A 25,051-nucleotide genomic window follows, 5' to 3' on the forward strand; every position below is an offset into this window, starting at 1 on the left:
TCTCTTGTTGCGGAGCACAGGCTCCAGACGCGCAGGCTCAGTAGTTGTGGCTCACGGGCCCAGTTGCTTCGCGGCATGTGGGATCCTCCCAGACCAGGGCTCGAACCCATGTCCCCTGCATTAGCAGGCAGATTCTCAACGACTGCGCCACCAGGGAAGCCCCAGAGCTGTGCTTTTTAATGATTGAAGCAACACATCCATCCTGATAATTTCTTTATCAAATATTTCTTTGGAAAGGCATCATCTTTGGAAATTAATGTAAAGTGGATTTTTTTGGTCTGCTTGGTTATGTTTTTTCTACATACTTTTAACTGATTGTTAAAATGTCTGCAGTCTTACTTCATTATCCAGCATATAAAACAAGTTTCTCTGATACTCAGTTTGACTGTAAGATGCATAATATTTCACTTCACAAACTTCCATCATTGTTTACTTGCCCTTTATTGATGAATGAGAGGGATAATGGAGACATTAAAATTATTGCTTTCATGTAGTAAACTATCACTTGGAAATGTGAGATATTATATTGTAAAACTAATGTTATTATAACAAAGTCACAGAAAGAAAAAGCAGTTCCAAGTCATTTGAGTAAGTAGTGGAAAAGCTGAACCATATGCTGTGAATCACCAGAACTGCTGTTCATTAAAGTAAATGCTGAATTTATTCTCCTGACTCCTGGGTTTGTATATTGCTGTCTAGTTTCTCTCACTTGGTTTCTCCCTCTGCCAGGCTGCCCTTTTATACTGGAGTCAACCTTCCTTTTATGCAATAACATTTTTATCATGTCATTCTGTCATCCGGAAGTTGAGCATATTTCCCGCAAGTCTTTCTCATCAACTCTGTATACATCCCCAAGGTAGCAAACAAAAGGGCATTTTTGGGGTGAAGAAGAGCCCACAGTCAAAGCCTGCAGACACAGCCCCGGTATTCCAAGATTTCTTTACTTCTGCCACATCCTCCCTGTTCACATCCTATTACAGTGGAGTCAGTTCTGAAATCACATTCCTAAGGCAAAAATCATCCGTCATCAGAATACCCTCTAAAATCCCTTTCTTTATCAGGACTTGGGCCCTTGTAGAAATAGAAGCTGAGAATTAGCATCTTCTGCTTGTCTTTGTGTTTCGGCTTTGGCCTCCTTTACCGTAGAGCAATGGAAAGGGGTCATGAGGAGGGAGCTGGCTGTCAGGGAGAGCAAAGGTATAACAGGACTCAGGTCTCCCCCACCTCTCCCTCTCTTGTCTGAGCCTGCTTCTCCGATGATGCCGGGTAATTAGAGAATGATTCCTGGGACCCTTTACTGTGGTCCAGGCAGTCAGGCTCTCGTCTCAGGAAGGGATGGTGCAGTCACTGATGTGGAGTCTCCTCATAAGTCTGCTCTGCCTGCCCAGCTCGTCCTCAGGGAGCCTTCCATGACCACTGTAGTTTCTGTGTGTGCTCTGCTTTAAACTCCTAAGGCCTGGAGAGGTTATAGCACACTTTTTATAGTTGATTTCTGCCAGGTGTCATTGTGTCCTCATTAGGAGTCTTTTCTCCCACACTTGGATGTAAGTGCCCTGAGGAGGGACCATGTCTTAATATACCTTTACCATTATTCTACTGAGCACACAGGAGGTATTCTGTAAGTACCTGCTCGTTGATTTGAAGGAAAAGGAAAGAGTAAAAAAAAAAAAAAAAAAAAAAAAAAAAAAAAATCAGGTGAAAACAACTTTATGTTCCAAATAGAACTTAAACCTATTATTAGACATTTTGTACTACAATGAAACCTTGGTAAAATTTAATACCATCTCTAGTTAATTGTAAAAATTTTTTAATGGCTTAACTTTCAAGTGGCAAAGCATAGATAAATTTTTGCTAAGGATTTAATAAAACAGACTAAAATCAAACCCTTCAGGGGTACAGTCCTAGAGTGCAGTACAGGTTCACTTCTCTCCTTAAACTTGTTCAGTGTTGTCATAAGAGTATCTGTCTTTAGAATGGCAACTCTTAGGTAGTGGGAGATACTGAACTGCCAAAGGAAAATGAAATTATCTTCACTGTGCTTTCCAGAGTAGGAAAGGATGCAGTTATATTTTTGAGATGTTTAGGACAAATATTTCAAAAGAGACTTCTCAATAATTTATTGTTAGTTAACTAAAAACTATACATAGACTATATCTTTCTCGTGTAAAATATAAGTACTTTGTGTATATAAGGATGTGTGTATGTATACATTCATTGACATTAAATGAACACCTGTTTTGAGCTCTGTCTTATGCTAGGGCGTAACATTTAAAATTGGGGTCTATGGAATAATGAGAACGCATGAACAACTAGCAGTTTTGGTACAAATACAATCATCTAGTTAACAAACCTTGTTTTCTGGTCTTTTTTAGACTGATATGAAAACCAAAGGAAGTTTATTTTGGGTTTTAGACCATACTAAAACTTCATTTGGGAGACGGAAGTTAAAGAAGTGGGTGACCCAGCCACTCCTTAAACTAAGGTAAAAGGAATCGTCTTTTGTGTGTTTAATCTGAACACTGTTTTCAATCGGGGAAGATTTTATTTTGTATCTGGCAATAGACTATTATCGGGAAGATTTTTTTCCTTGTCCCTAAGAACGAGTCTGCTTTCAGTTGGAAGACATGGGGTCTGCCCGGAGAAAGTGAGTTAACCAGTTAGTTTGGGTCATCAGTAGCATAAGGGTGTAGGGAGAGAGAGGCTGGGGAGATGGGGCACTGCCTTTTGTTGAGGGCTTTGAAGGCTGGGCTGAGGAGCTGGTAGCCAGAGGAGGTTGATCCAGTGATTCTGCACATGGGAGTGATAGGATCAGAGCTGGCTTGTGTGTGGGAGCAGACAAAGTGGTCATGGGTGGGGAACAAGTTAGCAAGTTCACAGAGAGGTTCTGAGGACCTGAGCTAAAGAAGTAACAGTAAGAATCTGAAAGAGGGCTTAGATGTGAGATGTTTAAGAAGGTAGGATGAGTAAACTAGGTGTGCTTTCAGGGAAGGTAAGTGAGTCTGGTGCCTAAAACACAGTGGTTTCCAAGCTTGTCTGCACGTTGGAATCACCTGGGAAGCTTCGAAATACTTAACGCCTGTATCCAACCCCCAGGTATTGTGATTTCAGTGGCCTCCAGTGTAGCCTGGGAGTTAGAATTTTTAAAAGCTCCCAGGTGATTCTGACATGCAGCTAGATTTGGGAGCTGTGACCTATGCCTGTCATATAGTAGGAGTCCACATAATGTTGACTGACAGACTGAATGAATGCATGCTATTATTTATTGTGTTTTTGCTATGTACCAGTATTTAATATTCAGAATCATCCTCTGAGGTTGGGTCTTTGAGATGAGTAAGCAGATTCAGAGAGCTTCAATAACTTGCTTAATGTTTCACAGCTGGTAGAGCCTAGATTTAAAATCAGCATTGAATCCATCTTGAACAGCTTCCCATATGGATGGACCAGAGAGAGTGTAGTGCTGGTGCTGTTAGTGGGCTCTGTCAACTGAGTCAGTCCCACTAAGGCTGCAGCTCACCACCCCCTAGCCTACCGTGTTCTCACCTTTGCAGTGGTACGGTACCTCCTCACAGGGCTGCTGTAAGGAATAGAATGAGGCAGTAATCTTCACTGCCAGTTTTGAGCTCTTTATCATACAGCAAGCACTATGCTAGGGGCTTTACCTGCATCGTCTCTTAAACTACACAGCAGCCTCACTAATGGCTGCATCTTATGCTGTGCTTAGTAAATAGCCATCTTTGGCAAAGGATAGCAGATGCTGTTACTGTTAGTCCTAAGCTTTAAGATAGTGTTCTGATGATGATTGGTTACTAAATCACTTCAGCTTTTAGTGGGTCATTACGATTTCTTTTCTTGACCATAAAGACCTTCGGACAGGGGAAACTGACTAGGTAAAGAAGGAATTCTGAAAATGGAAGTATCTACTTTGGTTCAGTATTCAAACGAGATAAAGATACGTCATGGAGCAAAAGCAGACAAGATGGCTTTCTGTAGATAGTCTGCGGACAGCAATATAAGGGGTGTTGCCTTCTGGCTGATAGAAAGGCATCTAAAGCATCCACATTATTATTTTATTTGGTTGGTTGAAATATTCAACAGAAACAGACTTGCTAGCAGACTTTATCATGCAAATTAAATTTTTTATTTCTGTTGTTAAATTTGTTTTGTATAAACAGCATTAATGTGAGATAAATTCAGTAGACCATGTTGTATGCTGTTTGGGGGTTGATCATGTACTCTTTGGGACCCTCCTTTCCCAGAAAGGCTGAGAGAAGGTACTCCATGCATTGAACTCCTGTGCTTTCAAGTATGAACTTTAGACCAGCCTAAAACATAATAGCTGAAAACAGGCATACAAAACTTCTTCCTTTGCCATTTTTATGTTAAGTCATAGTTTTAAAACTTTAAGCTTCCTAATCCATTAAAATTGAATTCAGGGACTTCCCTGGTGGTCCAGTGGTTAAGAATCTGCCTTCCAGTGCAGGGGATGAGGGTTCGATCCCTGGTCAGGGAACTGAGATCCCACATGCCATGGGGCTGAATTCGTGTGCCACAGTTAGAGAGCCTGCACGCCACAACTACAGAGAAGCCCGTGCACTGCAACTAAGACCCAACACAGCCAAAAATAAATATTAATAAATAAAAATGTGTTTATAAAAAAAATTTCACTTCAAAAGAATTCCAGTTATATCTTAATTGCACTTGCCATGTCTTCCAAACAAATACCTAGAGAAAATCTTCAGCTGATTAGTCAGTAGTTCAGCTATATATTTATTGTTGTTGTTGTTTTAGTACTAACATTAGGTGCCATGCATCCAGGCTAATATTCTGTCTCTGACATAGGCAGCCAAAGGTTAGTTTAGGGCCTAGTTTTCGTCTATAGTGAGATCGTACAACAAATAATTGGTGACAAGGGAACTTAGCAAGATATAAGATGAATCTCCCAAAGTTCTTCAAGAGCCCACTATTTGTCAATCATCCATGAATTCTCTTAAATCCTTTAGGATCTTTTTAATATTTTTAGCCTATTTTAGCTTCCAGGGCAATGACACAGTTCATAAATTCAGGACCAAGTGTTTCAAGTTTTAGAGGATTTTCCACTCCCACTACTTTTTATTCTATAAAATGGCCTCTTTGGTGCAAATTTTTCTAGTGACTTTCTAGAAAGTATAAATGGCTTTTACCCTATACTTACTGATTCAAAGAATTCACTTGGGTTATTGAGGTCAGATGTTACTCTACTGAAACCACATTGGCTTTTATAAATAGGTTATGCTTTCTTATGTGTTGTGCCCCATACGTTTTGTCAGTTCTGTAATTTTAGGCAAGAAGATTCTTCAGTGTAGGTCTCTGGCTTCTTATAACTGAATGCCATGTTGGCAAGCCATTAGTCCCAAGACCTTTTAAAATTAAATTATATTGAATTCATTTTTTTAGAGATTCCATCTTTGAATTTCTTCTGCTTCCTTTAGTTGATATGGTCTTGTCAGTCTTTTATACATATACTATAGGTACTTTATTGGTTTTGTCCACAAGCCCCAAAATGCAAATTCTTCTTGTAAATAGTGACTGGTTGGGTGGGGGGAGGGGCAGAAAACTTTGAAAAGTGTGTGATGAGTATCTAAAATGGTATTTTAGGCAAAATATTAATTTCTAAGGCAGATTTGGTCATCTTAGAAGAGTATTCAAGATTCAGTAACTTACCCTATATTTTGAAATAGTAAGCAAAGGTAAGTTCTGAGTTTTCTCCGTGAGTACCTCTTCTTCTACCTGCACCTTAAGTGTTGATGTTACCCATGATTCTTTCCTGGGGCATCTTCTTACTTTCAGCACTACTTAGGATCTTATCTGTGGCCGTGGCTTCTCCTGTAACTCATGTGCTGATGACTTTGTCTCCATTATCTCCCGCAGCTCCAGACCCACACATCCACTAACATGTCTCTGCCTCAGGAAATGTTCAACATGAGTATGCAGAACAAATTGGAAATAAGACATTTCCTTCAGTGAGATAGTGATTTCTTGGAAATGCAGCTGTGTGTGTGTGTGTGTGTGTGTGTGTACATGCGTGTGCAGGTGTGCATACACACTTATAAAACAGCAGATTATTAACCACAAAGGGAACCTGAGAAATCAGTTCCTCCCCTTCTAGTGGATGAACTATTTTGATCAATGATGAAAACATTGTCTCTCTGCAAGAAGTAGTATTATATCATCTTGCCTTTTTGTAAAATCACTTTTTATGAGAGGCACTCAGATGAAAGCCCTTTCATGAAAGACTTTTTATTAAGGAAACTAAGCATCTCCATGCCTCTGGTATTGCCCTTCTCTGTTTCTATCTGCGTTACCCAAAGATGATTTTTTAAAAAAAATGTATATCTGATTATGTTTTGCTCCTTACTGTTTACAGTTCTCACAGCACACTAAGGTGTGATTTATTTCTGGACCTTTGTACAGTCTGTTCCCTTTTTCTAAAGTGGAAACTACTAATTTTTGTCTCCCTCCTAACTTGCTGGTTGCTTCTTCAGTTTCCTTTGATCACTGTTCTTCTCTGTATCTTTTAAATGTTGGAGTTCCTGAGGCCTGAACCTTAGGAGCTTAGCTTTTTTCCTTCCCTTATCCTTCCCTCCCCTTCTCTTCTCTCCAGTGAACTTACCTATGCCCATGACCATAAATATCAAAATGTCAGTGATTCTCAAATTTGTATCTTTGGTCCTTACTCCCCTCTATTCTCCAGGCTTATATATTCAACTCAGGCTCCTAAACACGTAGGTGTATCACAGGCATCTCAAACTTAATGTATTCAACCCTTTCCTCCTCCTGGTTCCCTGTCCCCTCCACCTAATGCGTTGCTTGGGCCAGAAACCTGGGAGTTACTCTGGACATTTCCTTTTGACAACCACATCCAATCTAATACTAAGTCCTGTTGCTTTTACCTCTAAAATGTATCCAGAGACTGTGCATGTCTTGCCATCTTGACTGCAGTCAGTCCCACTTGGACTGCTGCAGTATCCTCCTAACTGATCTCTTTTTTGAAAATAAAAGCTGAATCATGTTACTCCCCTGCCTTAAACTCTTCATTGGCTTTCCATTGTGCTTCAGATAAAATTAAAATTCTTAAACATGGCTGTTCTGTCTGACTCTCCTCTGCATTCATGCATTCATTGTCGTCTGTTCACTCTGGCCTTCCTTTAGTTCCTGAGCATCCCAGAGCTTTTTCTCTTCCCATGGTCTTTGCATTTACTTGTCTCTCTACCTAGAATATTCTTTTCTTTCTCTTCAGTTTTTACACAGCTAACTGCTTTATTCTTTAGGTTTTACCTTAAAGTGTTAGTTCTTCAGAGAGGTTTTCTCTGACCTCCTAATCTAAATTATGTTCTTCGTATTATTCTTGGATAGTGTATAGGACTTATTATGATTGATAATTGTTTATCAGTGTTTGTTTAATATCTGCCTGTCTCACTCATCTGTGTGTTTTATTTATAACAAGCATTTGATAAGTATTTTTCACCTGTGCTCATTTTTCTACATTTGCACTTTTTAAACAAAATATGTATTATTAGTGTCAAATACACATAATGTAAAATTTATCTTAATCATTTTTATGTGTACATGTCATTAAGTACAGTACATTCATTAAGTACATTTTAAGTGTATTAAATACATTAGTATTGTGCAACCATCACCACAGTCCATCTTCAGAGCTCTTTTCATCTTGCAAAACTGAAACTCAGTACACATTCATGAATAACTTCTCATTACTCCTTTTTCCTAAACTCTGGCAAACACCATATTACTTTCTGTCTCTATGAAGTTGACTATTCTCGGTACCTCATATAAGTGGAATAACACAATGTTTGTATTTTTGTGACTATCTTACCATTTAGCATAATATCTTCAAGCTTCATTCATGTTGTAGCATATATCAGTATTCCTTTTTTTAAATTGAGGTATAGTTGTATAGTTGATTCACAACATTATCACTGTGTTGTATACCTGAAACTTATATAATATTGTAAAACATAGTGATTGAATATTTTTATAGATTATATTCAATTTAAAGTTATTACAAAATAATGGCTATAATTCCCTGTTTGTACAGTATATCCTTGTTTATTTATTCTATACATAATAGTTTGTATCTCTTAATCTCATACCCCTATCTTGCCCCTCCACCTTTCCCTCTCCCCCTTGGTAACCACTAGTTTGTTCTCAATGTCTGGAGTCTATTTCTGTTTTGTTATATAAATTTGGTTGTTTTCTTTTTTAAATTTCACATATAAGTGATAGAGTAGAATATTTGTCTTTCTCTTTCTGACTTATTTCACAAGCATAATACTCGCTAGGTCCATTCACATTCTTGCAAATGGCAGAATTTCATTCTTTTTTATGGCTGAATAATATTCCATTGTATAAATATACCACATCTTCTTTATCGATTCATCTATTGATGGACATTTAGGTTGCTTCCATTTCTTGGCTATTGTAAATAATTCTGCAGTGAACATTGGGGTGTATGTATCTTTTTGGATTAGTGTTTTTGTTTTCTTCAGATATGTACCCAGCAGGAGACTCGCTGGATCATATGGTAGTTCTATTTTTAGTTTTTTGAGAAACCTCCATGCTCTTTTCCATAGTGGCTGCACCAATTTACAGTCTCACCAACAGTGTATTAGGGTTCCCTTTTTACATATCCTCTCCAACATTTGTTATTTGTAGACCTTTTGATGATAGCGATTTTGACAGGTGTGAGGTGATATCTCCTTATACTTTTGATTTGTGTTTCTCTGGTGATGAGCGACACTGTGCATCTTTTCATGTGCCTGTTGGCCATCTGTATATCTTCTTTGGAAAAATGTCTGTTCAGGTCTTCTGCCCACTTGGGGATCTGGTTGTTTTTTTTTTTTTTTTTTGCTATTGAGCTGTATGAACTGTTTTTATATTTTGGATATTAGCTCCTTATTGGTCATATCATTTGCAAATATTTTCTTCCATTCAGTAGGTTGTCTTCTCATTTTATTGATGGTTTCCTTTGCTGTGCAAGAGCTTTTAGGTTTAATTAGGCACCATTTGTTTATTTTTGCTTTTATTTCTTTTGCCTTAGGAGACAGATCCAAAACAATATTGCTACAATTTATGTCAAAGAGTGTTCTGCCTATGTCCTCTTTTAGGAGTTCTATGGTTTCAGGCCTTTCATTTAAGTCTTTAATCCATTTTGAGTTTATTTTTGCGTATGGTGTGAGGAATGTTCCAATTTCATTGATTTACATATAACTGTTCAGTTTTCCCAGCACCACTTACTGAAGAAACTGTCTTTTGTCCACTGTACATTCTTGCCTTCTTTGTCATAGATTAATTGACCATATGTACATTAATTGACCATGGGCTCTCTATTCTGTTCCATGGATCTATGTGTCTGCTTTTTGTGCCAGTATCATACTGTTTTGATTACTGTGGCTTTGTAGTATAGTCTGGTAAGTATTTATTGAATGGATAATGAAAAGAATGACTCATTACAGTCCTAACTCAGACTCCTCCTTTGAGAAGTCCTCCTTCTTCTCCTTCCTCCCACTATAGAAAGTTATCTCCTCTCAATTATGTCCTGTTTCTTACTACTCCACCCCAAACACACACATAGAATACACTGGCAGCTCATAGTACTTTGAATATAACAGATGATTAAGAAATTATGAACAGATGAATCCATTTGAAAATCTTAGGGTTCTCAGTAGGCTTTGAAAATAAAGGCAAACCTATATAAGGGAAGTTTATTTTTCTAAGAAAAACTTCTTGATTTTAAAAGAACCTTAGAAGCAGTTTTCTTTCATGTGATTCCTTGTTTTAGTGCCACAGAATTGGTTCTGAGAAATCATTTCTTCTCTTTTAGTGGAATAATTGCTTGTTCAGGTTTGAAAACATTGTACTTAACAGTGGAAGAAATGGTGTGGCGACATCTTGCATTCTTGTCAAACCCCTAGTGGAATTAGAATAGATAGAAGTTGATCAGAGAAAGTCATGTGACTTAGTAAGGAAGCCAGGCTGGGTGACAGGAAGGGGCTATCATCCACATCAGGCATAGCTAGTTTTAAGTATCATGTAAAAAGGTCTAGCTCATAACTCTAAACACATCTGAGTCAGAATTTATTTGCTTAGAAATATTTGGGGTCAACGTGATTTTCTTATGGCTGTTAAAGACCATACCTGTAGAATCTGAATTACATCATTGGTGATTTAGATAGTGTATTAGTTTACCATGGCCGCCGAAACAAAGTACCACAAACTGGGTGGCTTAAATGGCATAAATTTGTCTCACAGTTCTGGAGGCTAGAAGTCCAAGATCAAAATGTCAGTGGGCCTGTGAGGGAGAATCTGTTCAGTGTCCTTCTGGTGGTTTGTTGGCAATCTTTGGTGTTACTTGGCTTGGAGATGTGTTGTCTTTTATCTCTGCCTTTATGTTCACGTAGTATTCTCCCTCTGTGCATTTCTCTTCATTTGGCATTCTTTTAATAAGAATATAGTCAAATTGGATTAGGGGCCTACCCTATTCTAGTATGACCTTATCTTAACTAATTACATCTACAATAACCCTATTTCCAAGTAAGGTCACATTCTGAGGTACGGAGGTCTTCAACATATATTTTTTGGGGGACACAGTTCAATCCATAACAGATAGGCTCAATTATTTCATATCTTGCCTCCTCTTGGCATGGGCAGATCAAATGTACACATCTCTGGAATGGAAACAAGTGTTTTGATTATTATTTAAATGTATCACACGTTTATTCAATATCTGTAGTGAGGTTGTAAAGAACACTGAATTTTGTAAATTGCAAACATTATGCAATTTTGCTCCTATAGTACAGTATTCTGAAAAACCTTTCATCTCCCTTACCTTTGAAAAACATTCTGGAGTGTATCTGTCCAGGTGAAGGTATTTATATAAGCAAAATGTTAGATTGATTTTAGGGATGAAAAGGAAACATTTTTTTTAAAAAAAGAAAGGAAATGTTTTGGTAGAAAGGAGCAGAATCCAAATCTAAGAGTTGAGGAAAGAAGAGTAGCCAAGATGGGAAGAGGGAAGTGCTTGAGAGGTGAGGTCTGTTCCTCTGTAAACTAGTCTCTATGTGGGGGGAAACAGAAGAATAAAAACTCAAGAGGATCATATGAGTGGAAAGAAAATGGCAAAAAGGGAAACCAGTGTCTAACTGTGCTGCATTTTCATCTGTGTTATCTCTGTTCTTTCAACTATCCTCAGAGATGGTTACTGCTTCTATTTTATAGATGAGAAAAACTGACACTCAGGTTCATTAACCAAGATCATCCAGCAAAGCACATAGGGGCATGTCTGAAAGCACAGTTTTGGAGTTAATGAGACACTTGAGCTTGAGTTCTGATTCCCTCATTCAGTTGTGTCACTTGGGCCAAGTTATGAACTTTTGTACACCTCAGTTTCTTTACCTGTAAAATGGGAATTGCATTACCTACCCCATAGTGGTGGTGTGAGGACCAAATGAGATGGTACATATAAAGCATTACTGTGGTTCCTGGCATCAGTTGTGCAGTCAAGAAGATAGCTGTGAGCTTTGTGATACCAAAATATTGTAAGCAACCTAGTTAGTAGTAGGGGAGTGGAAAAATAGTTATCTGGTCATACATTAGAATATTATATGGCAGTTAAAATGAATGACTCAAGTCTACATGTTTCAATGTGGATAAATCTCATAAAAACAATGTTATAAAAGGATACATAGAGCACAATAACCATTTATCTGAACTTTGTAACACATTTGTGTTGTTTAGGGGTTCAGACATAAGTGGTAGAAATATAAAAACAGGAAATAGAAAGGATATTTACTAACATCAGGAAAATGGTCACTTCTGGGAAGGGAGGAAAGGGAAAGAAATACAGCTGGGGTAGTGTTTTAAGTGTGTTTGCAATGTTTTATTCTTAAAAAGTAAATAATATAGAGAATATAATACATACACACACACACACACACACATATACATATGAATTTTTTTAATGGTACTGCTACCACCCCTTCACCACCGTCCTAATCAGGTGAAAGTGAGATTCAAACCCAAGCCCATCTCTCTGGAAAGCCCATGTTAGACTTGAGAGCATCTGTTTTCCACCACATCTTGTTTTAGAAAGATGGGAAGACAGTCATAAGATGACCTGGCTGGGGGCTTCCAGTGGTGACAGAAAGGAGGCTGTGTGTCCACGATGTCAGTTGTCCTGTATCTGTCCTGGTCAGTTCTCCTGAATCTTGTATACAGGTACTTGCCTATATTTTATCTTGCCTGTATTTTATCTTTTGCCTGTAGCTGTAGTCAGAATCGTGAGGAGAATTTTCAATGACCACTGGTAAGGAGGTAGAGGCTTTGTGTGAGTCCCTTCTCAGAATGACACAACCATTAGCATTTGAGCAGTCATTGTATGTGGTTGGGCTTGGATCACAGCCTTTCTCTTTTATTTAATACTTTAACTTGACTGAGTCTTGGGAATTTAGGAAGCTCAACTTTCTGTTCTGATTGACCAAGTGCACATTAACACTTAGTAGTATAAGATAGTTATTTTAAACTTATTTATTTATTTTTGGCTGTGTTGGGTCTTCGTTGCTGCTTGCAGGCTTTCTCTAGTTGCAGTGAGCGGGGGCTACTCCTTGTTGTGGTGCATGAGCTTCTCACTGCGTTGGCTTCTTTTGCTGCGGAGCATGGACTCTGGGCACACGGGCTTCAGTAGTTGTGGTACGCAGGCTCAGTAGTTGTGGCTCGCAGGCTCTGGAGCACAGGCTCAGTAGTTGTGGCACATGGGCTTAGTTGCTCTGGGGCATGTGGGATCTTCCCGGACCAGGGATCGAACCCATGTCCCTTGCATTGGCAGGCAGATTCTTAGCCACTGTGCCACCAGGGAAGTCCCAGATAGTTATTATTAATTTTGTATTATTCAGTGTTAATGACACAGTGTTCCTGTTTTCAAGGAGTTTCTAATCTAATTTGGTCAAGGTGTAATCTAGTGAGGAGAAGGAGATGCAAGTGATGGAAACTTTTATACCTAAAATAAAATGCTTGCGACTCACTGTATAGCTCAATAACATAATTAGAACAAATGAAGAATACTTTTATAATTCAAATTAGATTTTTATAAAACTGCTTAAGAGAATTAAGCATGCTAAGTTTATTCTTGGCATTTAAATCACACAAATATTTAAGAAAATTGAAAATTGTTGGTTTTAGGAAATAGGTCCTTGACTAGATTTTTGTGTAATTTTCTAAAGTACATTTTAGTGATAGTTAATTTTCTTGAATAATTAAATGACTTTTATTTTGGTAAACCCATATGTTTAGAGTATTAATATTTGTATGTCTAATTTATAGCCCTGGCCTAAATGACAAAGTAATAGAATATTATATATTTGCTCCACATAACATTTAGTTTATATTAGCAAAACTAAATACCATTTTAACTCTCTGGAACTTCCTGAAATTAACTACACAAGGAGGCCCTGTTTATTCTTTGTGGTTTCCCATGTTCCATGAGCCTGCCAACAAATGTTCACCTGTGGTGACTCTGCTCTTACTCAGCCCAGTGAGACACACTACTTCTCATAAATGGGAAGGAAGAGTGGTGGGTGAAGCATATCTGGGAGCTGTGACTGATTGGTATTGACCCCATGCCTCTTTTCCTTTGCTGTGTGGATGCGAGTGAGAGTGGAGAAGGGGACTGCTGCCACCAAGAAAAAAGTGACCATAAATGCCTCTTACCCAAATGTCTGCCCTGTTATTGCATATGGATTAACCAGCATCTTTTGGGATGCAGTCTATTCAGGAACCTTTAGCTGGTCTCTGCTTTGTTCTATAGTTGCCAGGTTTCCAAGAATTCTTAACCACAGGCCCACCTTCACTCAGGTTGGTTATTCTAATTTGTTTTATCTCTGTGGTCTGGCAATTTCTAAGTTGTGAAATTTATTTAAAATTGTCCCATTGTGCATTATGGTTCCTAGCGAAAGCAAATACAGGTCCTCCCTGAAGGGATACACTCTCATCTAGGCCTCCTAGGAATCTCAAAGAGCAAGTTCTGCTGTAAGCTCATAAACCATAATTACAGAAGATGTGGAGAAACAAGTAATCATGAGTTGAGTCAGCAGAAATTATAAACAGTAGACTTAGAATCCCAAGACCTTCAGATAAGGGGATTATAAAGATAAATATTGAACCACCAAGTTAAAAGAAACACAAAAGAGAATAAAAACATGAGCACAGAACAAAAATACCATCAAAAGAGATCAGGTTGATTTTTTAAGAACTACGTACAACTTTTAGAAATGGTGGGTGGGTTAGACCAGAATAGATGCAATATCTGAAATCCAAGATGATATCTGAAGAAATTACCTAAGAGTGTAGCACAGAGAGACAGTGTGATCAGGGATAGAAGAGATTGAAAGACAAATCAAGTCTAACATAATCCTCATCAGATTTCCAGTAGAAGAAAATGAGAGAGAATAGGAAAAGAGAGACAATATTCAAAGAGATAGAAGATGAAAGTTTCTCATATTTCATGAAAGATGTGACTCCTTAGGTTTAGAAAGCACAATTGAATCAAAGTGCAATTGAAAACAAACAAGAAATCCACATTTTGCTAAATGATGATGAAACTACACATGACACTGAATCAGAGATAAAAATCCTATAGAGAGCAAGAGAAAGATCACCTGTAAAGTAATGGAAATTATATAACTGATTTGATTTCTAATTTCTCTACCTGTTCTGTTCTTCATCTGCTTTCTTTTGACAATGTCTTTTGAATTTATTGAGTATTTTTTATCATTCAGCCCCACACCCCACAAAGCTTGATAGTTTGTATGTCTCTTCCTGTTGTCTGTTGTTTCTATTGATTCTTACTCTTCTCGTTTCTTCTATGCTTGAATGCTGGTTATATTATTTAGAAATTTTATTTTTAAGAATAAAGTGAGAGAGCAGCACTATTTACAATAGCCAAGACATGGAAACAACCCAAGTGCCCATCATCAGACAATTGGCTTAAGAAGATGTGGTGTAAAATGGAGTATTACTCAGCCATAAAAAAGAGTGAAATAATGCCATTTGCCGCAATATGATTGGACCTAGAGAATATATACTTAGTGAAAGTCAGAGAAAGACAAATACTATATGGATCACTTATATGTGGAATCTAAAGGTAATACAAATAAATCTATGTATAAAACAGAAATAGACTCACAGACACAGAAAACAAACTTATGGTTAACAAAGGGGAAGGGGAGGGAGGGACGGAGGGAGGGACAAATTAGGAGTATGAGATTAACAGATACAAACTACTATACATAAAAATAGATAAACTGTATAGCAAAGGGAATTCAATATCTTATAATAACTTATAATGGAATATAATCTGAAAAAAATGAATCACTTAGCTCTACATCTGAAACTAACACAGTATGGTAAATCAACTGTACTCCAATAAAAATAAATAAATAAATAACACGAGAGCTAAGATGAAGGTCTTTTCCCAAAGAAGATTTTCATTTGCTTCTGCCATATTCTCAGTGATACTTCCAGTCTGGGACATCTTAATTCAAGTTCAATGTTTGACATGTTTCAGTTCATCCAAATGATGCTCACCTAGTCTACAAGTTTACCCGTACTATGAGGCCAGCTCGTTTTTACAGCAGATTCTTCTGGCATATCTTTTTAGTGCAAAAGTGGTTTTGACTGCTGGATTATTTCTTTGGGTTCTTGCTTTCTTTTAGATTTTTGTATAGTTTTTCCTTACCATTTTGTTAGTCCTTTGATGCTTTCATGAACGTGTTTTATGTTTTGTTTGGCTTTTTGAATTGTCCTCAGTGGGAGGGATGGTCTGAAAATACCCATTCCCATTATCAGCAAAAACAGAAATCATATTCATACTCTTTTCAAAGACTCAGATTTGTGGCCTGAACTAATACTGGAAGGTAGCTGTCAGAAAATTGTTCTATTTAATATTCTGAAAAGGGTGAATTGTCTCTTGGTAAAATGATGCCTCATTTGAACATGAGTAATAAAAATCCTTAAAAACTTGGGTGATTTACAATTTGCAACAAAGTAAATATTGAGAATAGCTCTTTAGAATGTAATTTCATAAATAAAATAAACTCTCTCTTTCATGATCTATAAGGTTTTGAGCGTGATATTTGCGGATGGCATCCCATTGCATCTCATTACCCAAGTTACTCCTTCTTCCTCCTCTCTCCCTCCCTCCTTTATCTAATCAGTCACAACTCCTGTTTGTTTTACCTCTTTAATATCTCTTGAAACTATGTGCTCTTTCCATTGCTGTATCCTCTACTTGGGTTCACATCATCAATGTCACTCCGCTGGATTACTGAAACGGCCTTCTAACCAGTCTTCCTGCCACTGTTCTTATGTCCTTGTCAACATTAGCCATTGGCTCCCCTTGCTCTCAGGATAAAGTCAAAGCTCCTGTGTGGCTTGCATTACTCACATGACCAGGTCCCTGCTTACCTTTCTAGCTCCTACTTTCACTTTCACTCTCCATCTTCTATTTTTGCAATTGGTGTTTATAAGCACTCAGTAATTGTTCATTGAATGAATGAGTGAATAGTGTATGTGAAAGGCAAAGCTAGGTGGATTCAAATAATGATGGTTAGGCCCTAGGAGAAGGCCTATGATTCATGTTTCTACCAGAAAGTTGTTTAGGTAGTTGGTTTAGCCATATCACATGAGTAATGTGTTAATGTCTGAATTTAATTCACTCATTTTATATCATCTGTCTTTAGAGCTAACCTTTCAGTAAAAAATCAGAACAAACAACAACAACAAAAACCTCTCCCCAGTAGTTTATTTCTTTCCTCCCCAAATAACCTGATGTTAGAATTATAGAGGCATCTCCACAAATAGCAACCAGCAGGTACAGACTGATCACATGTCCTTACTATGGCAGTAGCTATAGGTGATACACTGTGTTTCTAAGTGACAGCCACATACAACAGATATTAACGTCATCACTCAGTTCGTTTTCAAACGTGAAGGACTCCAGCGACACCCACATTTACTCGTTGGATCTTTGGTGGTAAAGAAGAATATTTGTCATCCCCAGGACCTCAGATTCATTGTTTTCTGTCATATGGAATGAAATGAATGACTCAGGTGTCCTCTTTTCATTTGTTTAGAATGTATCATGTGGTAAGATCAATTGTAGAATACCATAGGGCACCTTGGAATAATATCTTTACCCTCATTTAATTGACAGTGCTATTTCCTGTTTTGTTGATCTCTCTCATTGCACCAAAATAATTGTTTTCTGTTCTGGTCGTCTGACCTATTATTTTATTATGGTTATTTAGAAAGTCTTATACCTGCTAATTAAAGAACAGTTCTAAGATACACCATTTTATGTAAAAAACTTGATTAGAAGTCATTTTTTATTGATTTGCATTCTGATCTGCTTATAGGAGATAAAAGTGGAAGTATAGCTGCCCCAGTGATGAGAAATTCGTGGTGGTAAACAGTGCCTCACACCCTCTCCCCGTCTCCCCCTCTCCCTGCCCGTGTTAGACACTGTAGTTGGTTATGGCATTCTTTCTCAATGTACCTACTAACCAATCTTAGCACAGTACTTCAGGTCACTACTACCAGTCACATGTAGCACTTGAGATGCCAGAAGTAGCTTTCCTTGTGTAATCCTTTCCTGTTCACTTGGCACAAAACACCTTTTTGCATATCTGTGCCTAAAGGCTTGTCTACACATAGTTATTTCCAAGCTTATGTTTTGAGTGCTGTTTCTCCCTCCCCTGAGCTGTTCTCTGTGATACCTACCAAACAAATTTCATAACCAAATAAAGATCTCTGTAATAATAATGGTGGTAACAGCTAACATGTATTGAGTAGTTACTACGTACCAGGCACTGTGCTAAGTGCTTAATATGTATTATTTCATTGAATTCTTGTAACAACTCTATGAGTTAGGGACCATTATTATTTCCATTTTATAGATGGAGAAAATAGGGCAAGTCTAAATTACTGGTAAATGGAAGAGCCTGGATTTGAACTGAGGTCATTTACGTTTTCAGCCCAAATTCTTAACCTCTGAGCTGTTACCTCCCTAATAAGTGAAGGCTGGGTTAATGTGAAAGTGATTCATAGTGAACAGGCTTTTGTCTGGGCTGTCACAAGGCTAAAAAAAGCTACTACCTTTCTATTTTCCAAGAAAGTATTTTTTTCAAAGTCTTTTGGAAGACTTCATAAATATGATTTAGGTTTTTATTAACCTCTTTTGCTTTTATCTTTCCATATTTCAGACAACCTTTATAATTTTTGAGGGAGTAACTATCTGGCTGTCTTTTATACATTCACAGATGGCATTATTTTATCTGTCCTCATACCATCTGCAGCATCAACTTAGTCTATTTCAATTGGTGTCATCTTTCATTTGTGCAGGAGTGAGTTATTAAAATAAAACTTTATATTTGTATAGCATTTGGGGTAAACGTTGTGATAAAATAAATCAATGTTTTACCCTAACAATCTTATGCAAAGAAAATTTAATTTTTTATTTTTTCACCTCATCTTGATTTATTTTATATGTAGTCTTTGAAATTCAATTGAGTCAAATTCAGCAGCTACGTATTGAGCACATATCATGATCTCAGAACTATGGGACTGAAGAAATGATGCCCATTCTCACCAAGCTTACTGTCTAGCGGTAAAGATAGTAGAGAAGTAAATATAGTTGTAAGTTCCACTGTGGAACGAAAACAGAGGGTTGTATGGAAAAGGATGGCAAAGGATGAAATATAGTCTAGTGAGTCTAGAAAGCCCTTTCAGAGGAAGGGTGAGAAGGAGTTTGCCAAAGTGGAAGCTGGTAGGCAGTAGGAAAGGGGAAAGGAGGCTTCAAGGCAGAGTGAGGAGCAAATGATAAAGCCCTGATGTCAGAGAACTTGGAGTGACCGAGATGTTGGGAGAAGTTCAGTCCAGCTGGAACTTAGAGTGAAAGGAAGAGAGTGACAGGTGATCTGAGACGAGACTTGCGAGGTAAGCAGGGATCAGTTGTCTTATAGGTCAGTTAAGGATTCTGGATTTGAATCTAAGATTAATGGCAGGTCATTGATGAGCTTAAGGCAGAGATATGGCATGAACAGGTTTGGGTTCTAGGAAGACCACTCGGGCGACAGTGTGGAGAATGGATTGGAAAAAGGGACAGAAGTGCATGGGGTGGAAAGTTAGGAGACTGATTTGGTAGAACATTTCTCTTTGTGAGAAATGATTTTTACTTAGGCTAGGGTAGTGGCAGTAGACATGGAAAGAACTGAAGAGATTTAAGAGGCCATCCCATTGAGAATGGAAGAATCAGCCTGTGTGTCTACAAAGCTCTGGCTTGTTCTACTTTGTCATGCTAAACCAAATGCCTGTTCTACATAGCGGAGGATGAGCCAGAGAAAAAATGGAACAAAAAGGAGACCTGGGGACTTCCCTGGTGGTCCAGTGGTTAAGACTCTGGGCTCCCAATGCAGTGGGCCCGGGTTTGATCCCTAGTCAGGCAACTAAAGATCCCACATGCCGCAACTAAGACCCGGTGCAGCCAAATAAATAAATAAATATTTTTTAAAAAAAATGAGACCTGAAGTTAGTATCTGTTTTGTGAACAGGCATGACTTCACAGGATAGTTATAAGGATAACAAAGATAAAAGCACTCAATTAATTGTGAAGTACTCAATTTAATAGTTATCTAGGCAGGATTCTGATATAAGGTTTGCCCTTCACATCAGTGTATATGATATCAACAGAACTTTGATAGATGTGTATTCAACAGCTGATGGCCCCATTTCCCCCCAAATGTCAGTTCATTCTTTCATTTGCTTGCTTGTTTGTTCATAAATTGATCCAAAAAGCATTTACTAAAGGCCCATTTTCTACTAGATATGTTTACTTTTTTCAGTCTTTTCACATATGGCCATCATACCTAGTGTAGGCCTTTGACGTGTATAGGTGCTGGATGGGCCTTATCTCATTTAGGACACATTTAGTCAGGTTTCCATGTTGAATTGACAGAGTCTCACCATTTCTCCCCAAGTGGCCCATCACCTTTGGTGTAGCCATTCATAAAATCCTGCAGCCCTTGCCTCCCATGTCTCCTGATGTTTTTCCTCTGCACTTTCCTTTTTGTTTTTTTGGCTGTGCTGTACAGCATGCGGGATCTTAGTTCCCTGACCAGGGATCGAAACCCGTGCCCCCTGCAGTGGAAGCATGGAGTCTTAACCACTGGACCACCAGGGAAATCCCATCCTCTGCACTTTCTATTGCTGCTCCCAGTCTTTGCCCAGGCTCAGTGTGCCTGGTCCCATTTTAGTCAAACACTTGATCAGTTCAACCACCACCACCAAGTATTCTCTCAAAAAAGTTGGTTAGCTGAAAGAATTGCTTTTTGATTGAGATGGTCCGTCCTTTCAGTCAGAGTAGGAAATTCATTTGCCCACTGTAGACCCATTTTATTAATCAGGTAATACAAGCAATGGTAGCAAGTAAATTTTCAATCTCAGTGGTTTAAATACAATACAGGTTTATTTTTTGCTAATGAAACGTTCATTTGGTAGCAGATGTGGGAGTGGAGGGTTTTCTGCTCTACTCACACACCCATGCTGATGGAGTCAGCAGGTGAGGGGCTCGCAGAATTGCCCTGGACTCAACATCCAGTTGGCAAAGGGGGAAAGAGTGAATGTGAAAGATCACAGGAGGTTCTAAGGGCCAGGGCTAAAAGTGGCGTAATCATTCCTACCCACATTTCACTGGCTAGAACTTGGGTACACGGCCATACCTCACTGCAGGGGAGGCTGGGAAGTGTAGTCTGTGTGTTTGCTCTGGAGGAAGGAAAACTTAAGGAGCCAGTCTCTGCTGGCTAGTTAATGACTAGCCATCTAGTTAATGATTTTCCTTGTGTGGTACCTGCTCTTCGATTTCGATGTTAAGGGGCAGACAAGGGTCAGAGGTATGGAGGAAGAGTCTCCTTTGTTCTTTTCTGAGTGGCTGCTCTCACAGTGCTGGGCATTAGAGTGAGAAATGTTTGCAGTCTGAATTCCTAACATATCTGATAATTGCCATTACTCTGTTCTCACAGGGAGATAAATGCTCGACTTGATGCTGTATCTGAAGTTCTCCATTCAGAATCCAGTGTGTTTGGCCAGATAGAAAATCATCTACGTAAATTGCCTGACATCGAAAGAGGTCTCTGTAGCATTTATCACAAAAAAGTAAGTGTGATAGAAATCGAATCTTTTAAAACTGATAATGTTCTTCAGCTTGAGGACACCAGGTGCTAATGGGAAACATCTCAGAGCTTTCTTTTTATTTTATTTTGTAAAATCTTGCAGATAACATGAGAGAATCCTTAGAGATTTTAATTGCACAAACTGAGATTATTCCAGTTTTGCATTGTAAATAGTAAAGTTTGCCCACTTTTGTTAACTATAGCAATACATAGAGGTCCTTCTGTTATAATACAGGATGTTCTCCTGTTTCAACCTCAAAGTATGGACCATCATCAAAATAGGAAATTTACTTAGACCGTCTACTTTTAGAAAGAGATGCCTTATTTCTTTTGACCTCAGAACAACTTCTTATTTGACTTAACCAAAGGAGAAATCTGCTAGTAAAATATTTGTGGTGGTATTAATATACAGACAAGTTTGGATATTGAGGGTAAGTAAAAAGCATTCCTTTGATTTTCATCACTTAAGCTTTACAGTTTAAGTCATAACAGTAGCAAGTGAGGTTTGTTAGAGAAATAATTTGCTTTATTTTCAAAATATGCCTAAAATTTTTAAAAATTATCAATTAGTTATATTTATAATTGTTAATAAACTTTTTATAGTGTCTTATTTACTGCAGAAGTCACATACATTAGACTCTTGTTCCTTGTAAAAAAAAAAAACTTGGTGAGGTTGAGAAGGTTTAACACCTTCTTACTGGTGGGAAATTATGTATATTGCTGTCTTTATATAATGCTACAACAGCTTGCATTACCTTGACTAAATGATGATGCTAAGAAGAGGGTTAGTAACTTGTTACTAAGTGACAGAATTCATATTTAAATGACGGTCCTTGATTGGGTTTTAGTGGCTTACAGTTTTGGACATAACCATTTTTGATGTAGTAGCAGTTTTGAATACCATTGCATTTTTTTCCCTGGTTGTCCCTACATAAGCAAATTTTATTTTTTGCCCAAATGTAAACCCTTGCCAATTTAATAATTTTATTGTAGAAGAATTTTTATGTGCCCAAACTTTAGTTGTGACCAATTTTTCACGAGTCTTTAGTTTTTTTAGACCTTTTCCCCCATAAAGTTTTACTAAAATAATAACTACTGCTTCCAAGAATACTTGCAGTGCCCAAGAGGACTTACGTAACTGTTCCATATGTTCCGGCTACATTTGAAAAGAAAGAACGAGTTGAAATTGGGAAATACTAATCCCTAGGGAAAAAATGTGTGCATTGGTTATGGGGTTGGCGGCATCTGTTGTACCATTGCTTGGTGCACTGTGTTGTTGTTTTGCTGCCAATAGTAGAGGCTGCCCTGGTAGTTGAAAGTCTTATGGTTGACTCTTTTGAGGTTACAGAATGGGTGTCAAACCATTTGTTATTTTGTTTTCGACCTTGACGCAGTGGCTGACAATCAGGGCTTATAACCGGTCAACAAGCAACAGATCTCCAAACACATTGCCTTCACTACTTGAAAGGATTCACTGACAGATGTTAGAGGTTTTTTTTTTCTCAAAAGAAAATAGGAGCAAAGCTGAAAAAATTATCAATTGCTAATCAGAAGAGCTGAATCAAAGTATCCATGGCATCAAAATTGGTGCTGTGATTTCTGTTATGCCTTCCTGCTTCTCTTTAAACTGTACTTTAATATTTGCATTTCGTAAAGTTTGTGTACTTACAAAAGTTTTAAAACTCTGGTAAATGTCAGAATCTAGTTCTTTTTTAAATTGAGGTATAATTGATAAACAACATTATTTTAGTTTTAGGTATCAATATATAACATAAGGCTTCGATGTATATATATATATATATATATATATATATATATATTGCAGAATGATCTCCACAGTAAGTCTGTTTAACATCCTTTACCATTGCATAGTTACAAAGTTTTTTAAAATTTTCTCTTGATGAGAACTTTTAAGATCTACTCTTTTAGCAACTTACAAATACTTTTCGACCATCTTCACTCATTTTGCCCACACAACCACCCCCTGCAACCACTAATATGTGCTCTGTATCTATGAGTTCGGGTTTTTTGTTTTTGTTTTTAGATTCCACATATGATGGAATATGATCCTTTTAAAAGTAACCAACAGGCAGAGCAGGAATGACTTTTTAGAGTTTCAAACTATACTGAAGGAACTTGTGACTCACTCAGAAGCTGTTCCTTGTTGCTGTTTTAGTGTTTACGCAAGAATGTGCCTAAAGATTGATTTGAAAAGCGAAGATTAGAAATGATTTGGTAACAGACCAACTTTAGGAAGTCTGAATGCTTTAAAGCAAATTTTTATAGATTAGTTAGCTGGCTCTTGGAACATACCATCAAACACATGTCTGTTCTTTATCATTAGATTACTCTAAATAAGCTTCTGCTGTATGCACCAAATGGTGAGTGATATCCTGGGTACAGATTGTGCCAATTATGTGAAATTCAGAAAATGGTAAGGAACACGGTTTGGATGTTGTGGAAGTGGTAGGCCTAGGCCATCTGGCTGTGTGGAAAGTGTTGTGGAATAGGCATAAATAGGTATTTTTATGATGATAATAATAGAGGATACCAAGTGGGCCGACTCTTAAATAAAATAAGCATTTCTTTTGATACTAAGACTTCAAATTTAAATCTTAGAAAATAGTGGTAGTCATAGGAATTCATGTTAACTGCTCAATAACTATTTTGTAAGAAAATGATACATAAGTGCTAAGGGTGGTGAATACATTTAAAGGATTATATCACTTAGTAAATGTTGAAAGGAGAGTGTTTCCAGAATTTTGTAGACGAGAATAGTTTCATAGCTAGACTGGTAGAAGCCCAAAGCCATGTTGTCAGTATGGAGCTTAGGCTGGGGTTCTTCCAGTCCTGTGATGACCTGCCTCTGAACTTGGGCATGTGTTCTCAAGCTCTTCCACAGAGAAGGTTGTTGCCAGAAATGGGGTTGAACATGAGAGACTCCAGGAGCAACTGTTTTACTCTTATCCTCAGCTTTCTTGCAGCTCCATTGATTCATTTTGCTTAAGAAGTTTGGGAGCGACCTGCCATGGGCACTTAGGACTTGATTGCAAGCACTTCTGGTTTTCACCTTGCTTCTGTTGCTGACTTAAACTTTATATCATACCTGAACGTGAACCATCAATCCCCTTTTTTGCTTATCAAATTACAATAATTACAAGACATTATTATTCAGAAATTCTATTGAAAATGTTAATTTTTGCTCTTTTATTAGAATATACTATTAAGTGACTCTAGGTCAATTCTAGGCTGTAAATTAATTCTAGGCTGCACATTTATACAAACAGTGCAGCTTCCTGTATGTATCTTTCCTAGCAAGCCATGGCCTTTCTGGAGAAAAGGTGCTTTATGATGCATTTTGAACTCAGCTTTTGTTCAGTTGGACCTAACTTCCTTTTTTTTCTTTTTTGCATAATTTACTTCATTTCTTGTAGTTAATTATTAACTTACTAAATATGTGCTTAGCATTCATCCATATATATATATATGTGTGTGTGTGTATATATATATATATATATATATATACTATTTATGTTGTGTACTTATCATTAACTCAAACTTACATTGTCCTCTCATCTCCAGATATTTATTTTCATCAAATATTCTGTTAATTTCATTTTCTTGAGCCTTCCTACCTGATCCAACCTGGACTGGTTGCCCTGCTATACCTGTTGAATAGCTATCTTCTTCTTCTTTTTTTTTTTTTTTTTTTTTTTTTAAATATTTATTTATTTATTTATTTTTGGCTGTGCTGGGTCTTCGTTTCTGTGTGAGGG

General features: G+C 37.6%; 1 protein-coding gene across 6 annotated transcripts in view; it reads left to right on the forward strand.

The window, feature by feature from the left end:
- The window catches only part of MSH3 (mutS homolog 3), a 185,460-nt gene that overhangs the window by 66,998 nt on the left and 93,411 nt on the right, over positions 1-25,051 (forward strand). For all 6 annotated transcript variants that reach the window (XR_008618074.1, XM_007113660.3, XM_007113661.3 and 3 more), the window contains exons 12-13: positions 2,373-2,482; positions 21,126-21,258. Coding sequence is in view for 5 of the 6 variants with exons in the window: in XM_007113660.3 (XP_007113722.2) it covers positions 2,373-2,482; positions 21,126-21,258 (243 nt within the window). In the remaining variant the exon portion in view is untranslated. The remainder of the gene's footprint in view (positions 1-2,372; positions 2,483-21,125; positions 21,259-25,051) is intronic.

Source organism: Physeter macrocephalus, chromosome 8, assembly GCF_002837175.3.
Source record: "Physeter macrocephalus isolate SW-GA chromosome 8, ASM283717v5, whole genome shotgun sequence".
NCBI classification, from domain to species: Eukaryota; Metazoa; Chordata; class Mammalia; order Artiodactyla; family Physeteridae; genus Physeter; species Physeter macrocephalus.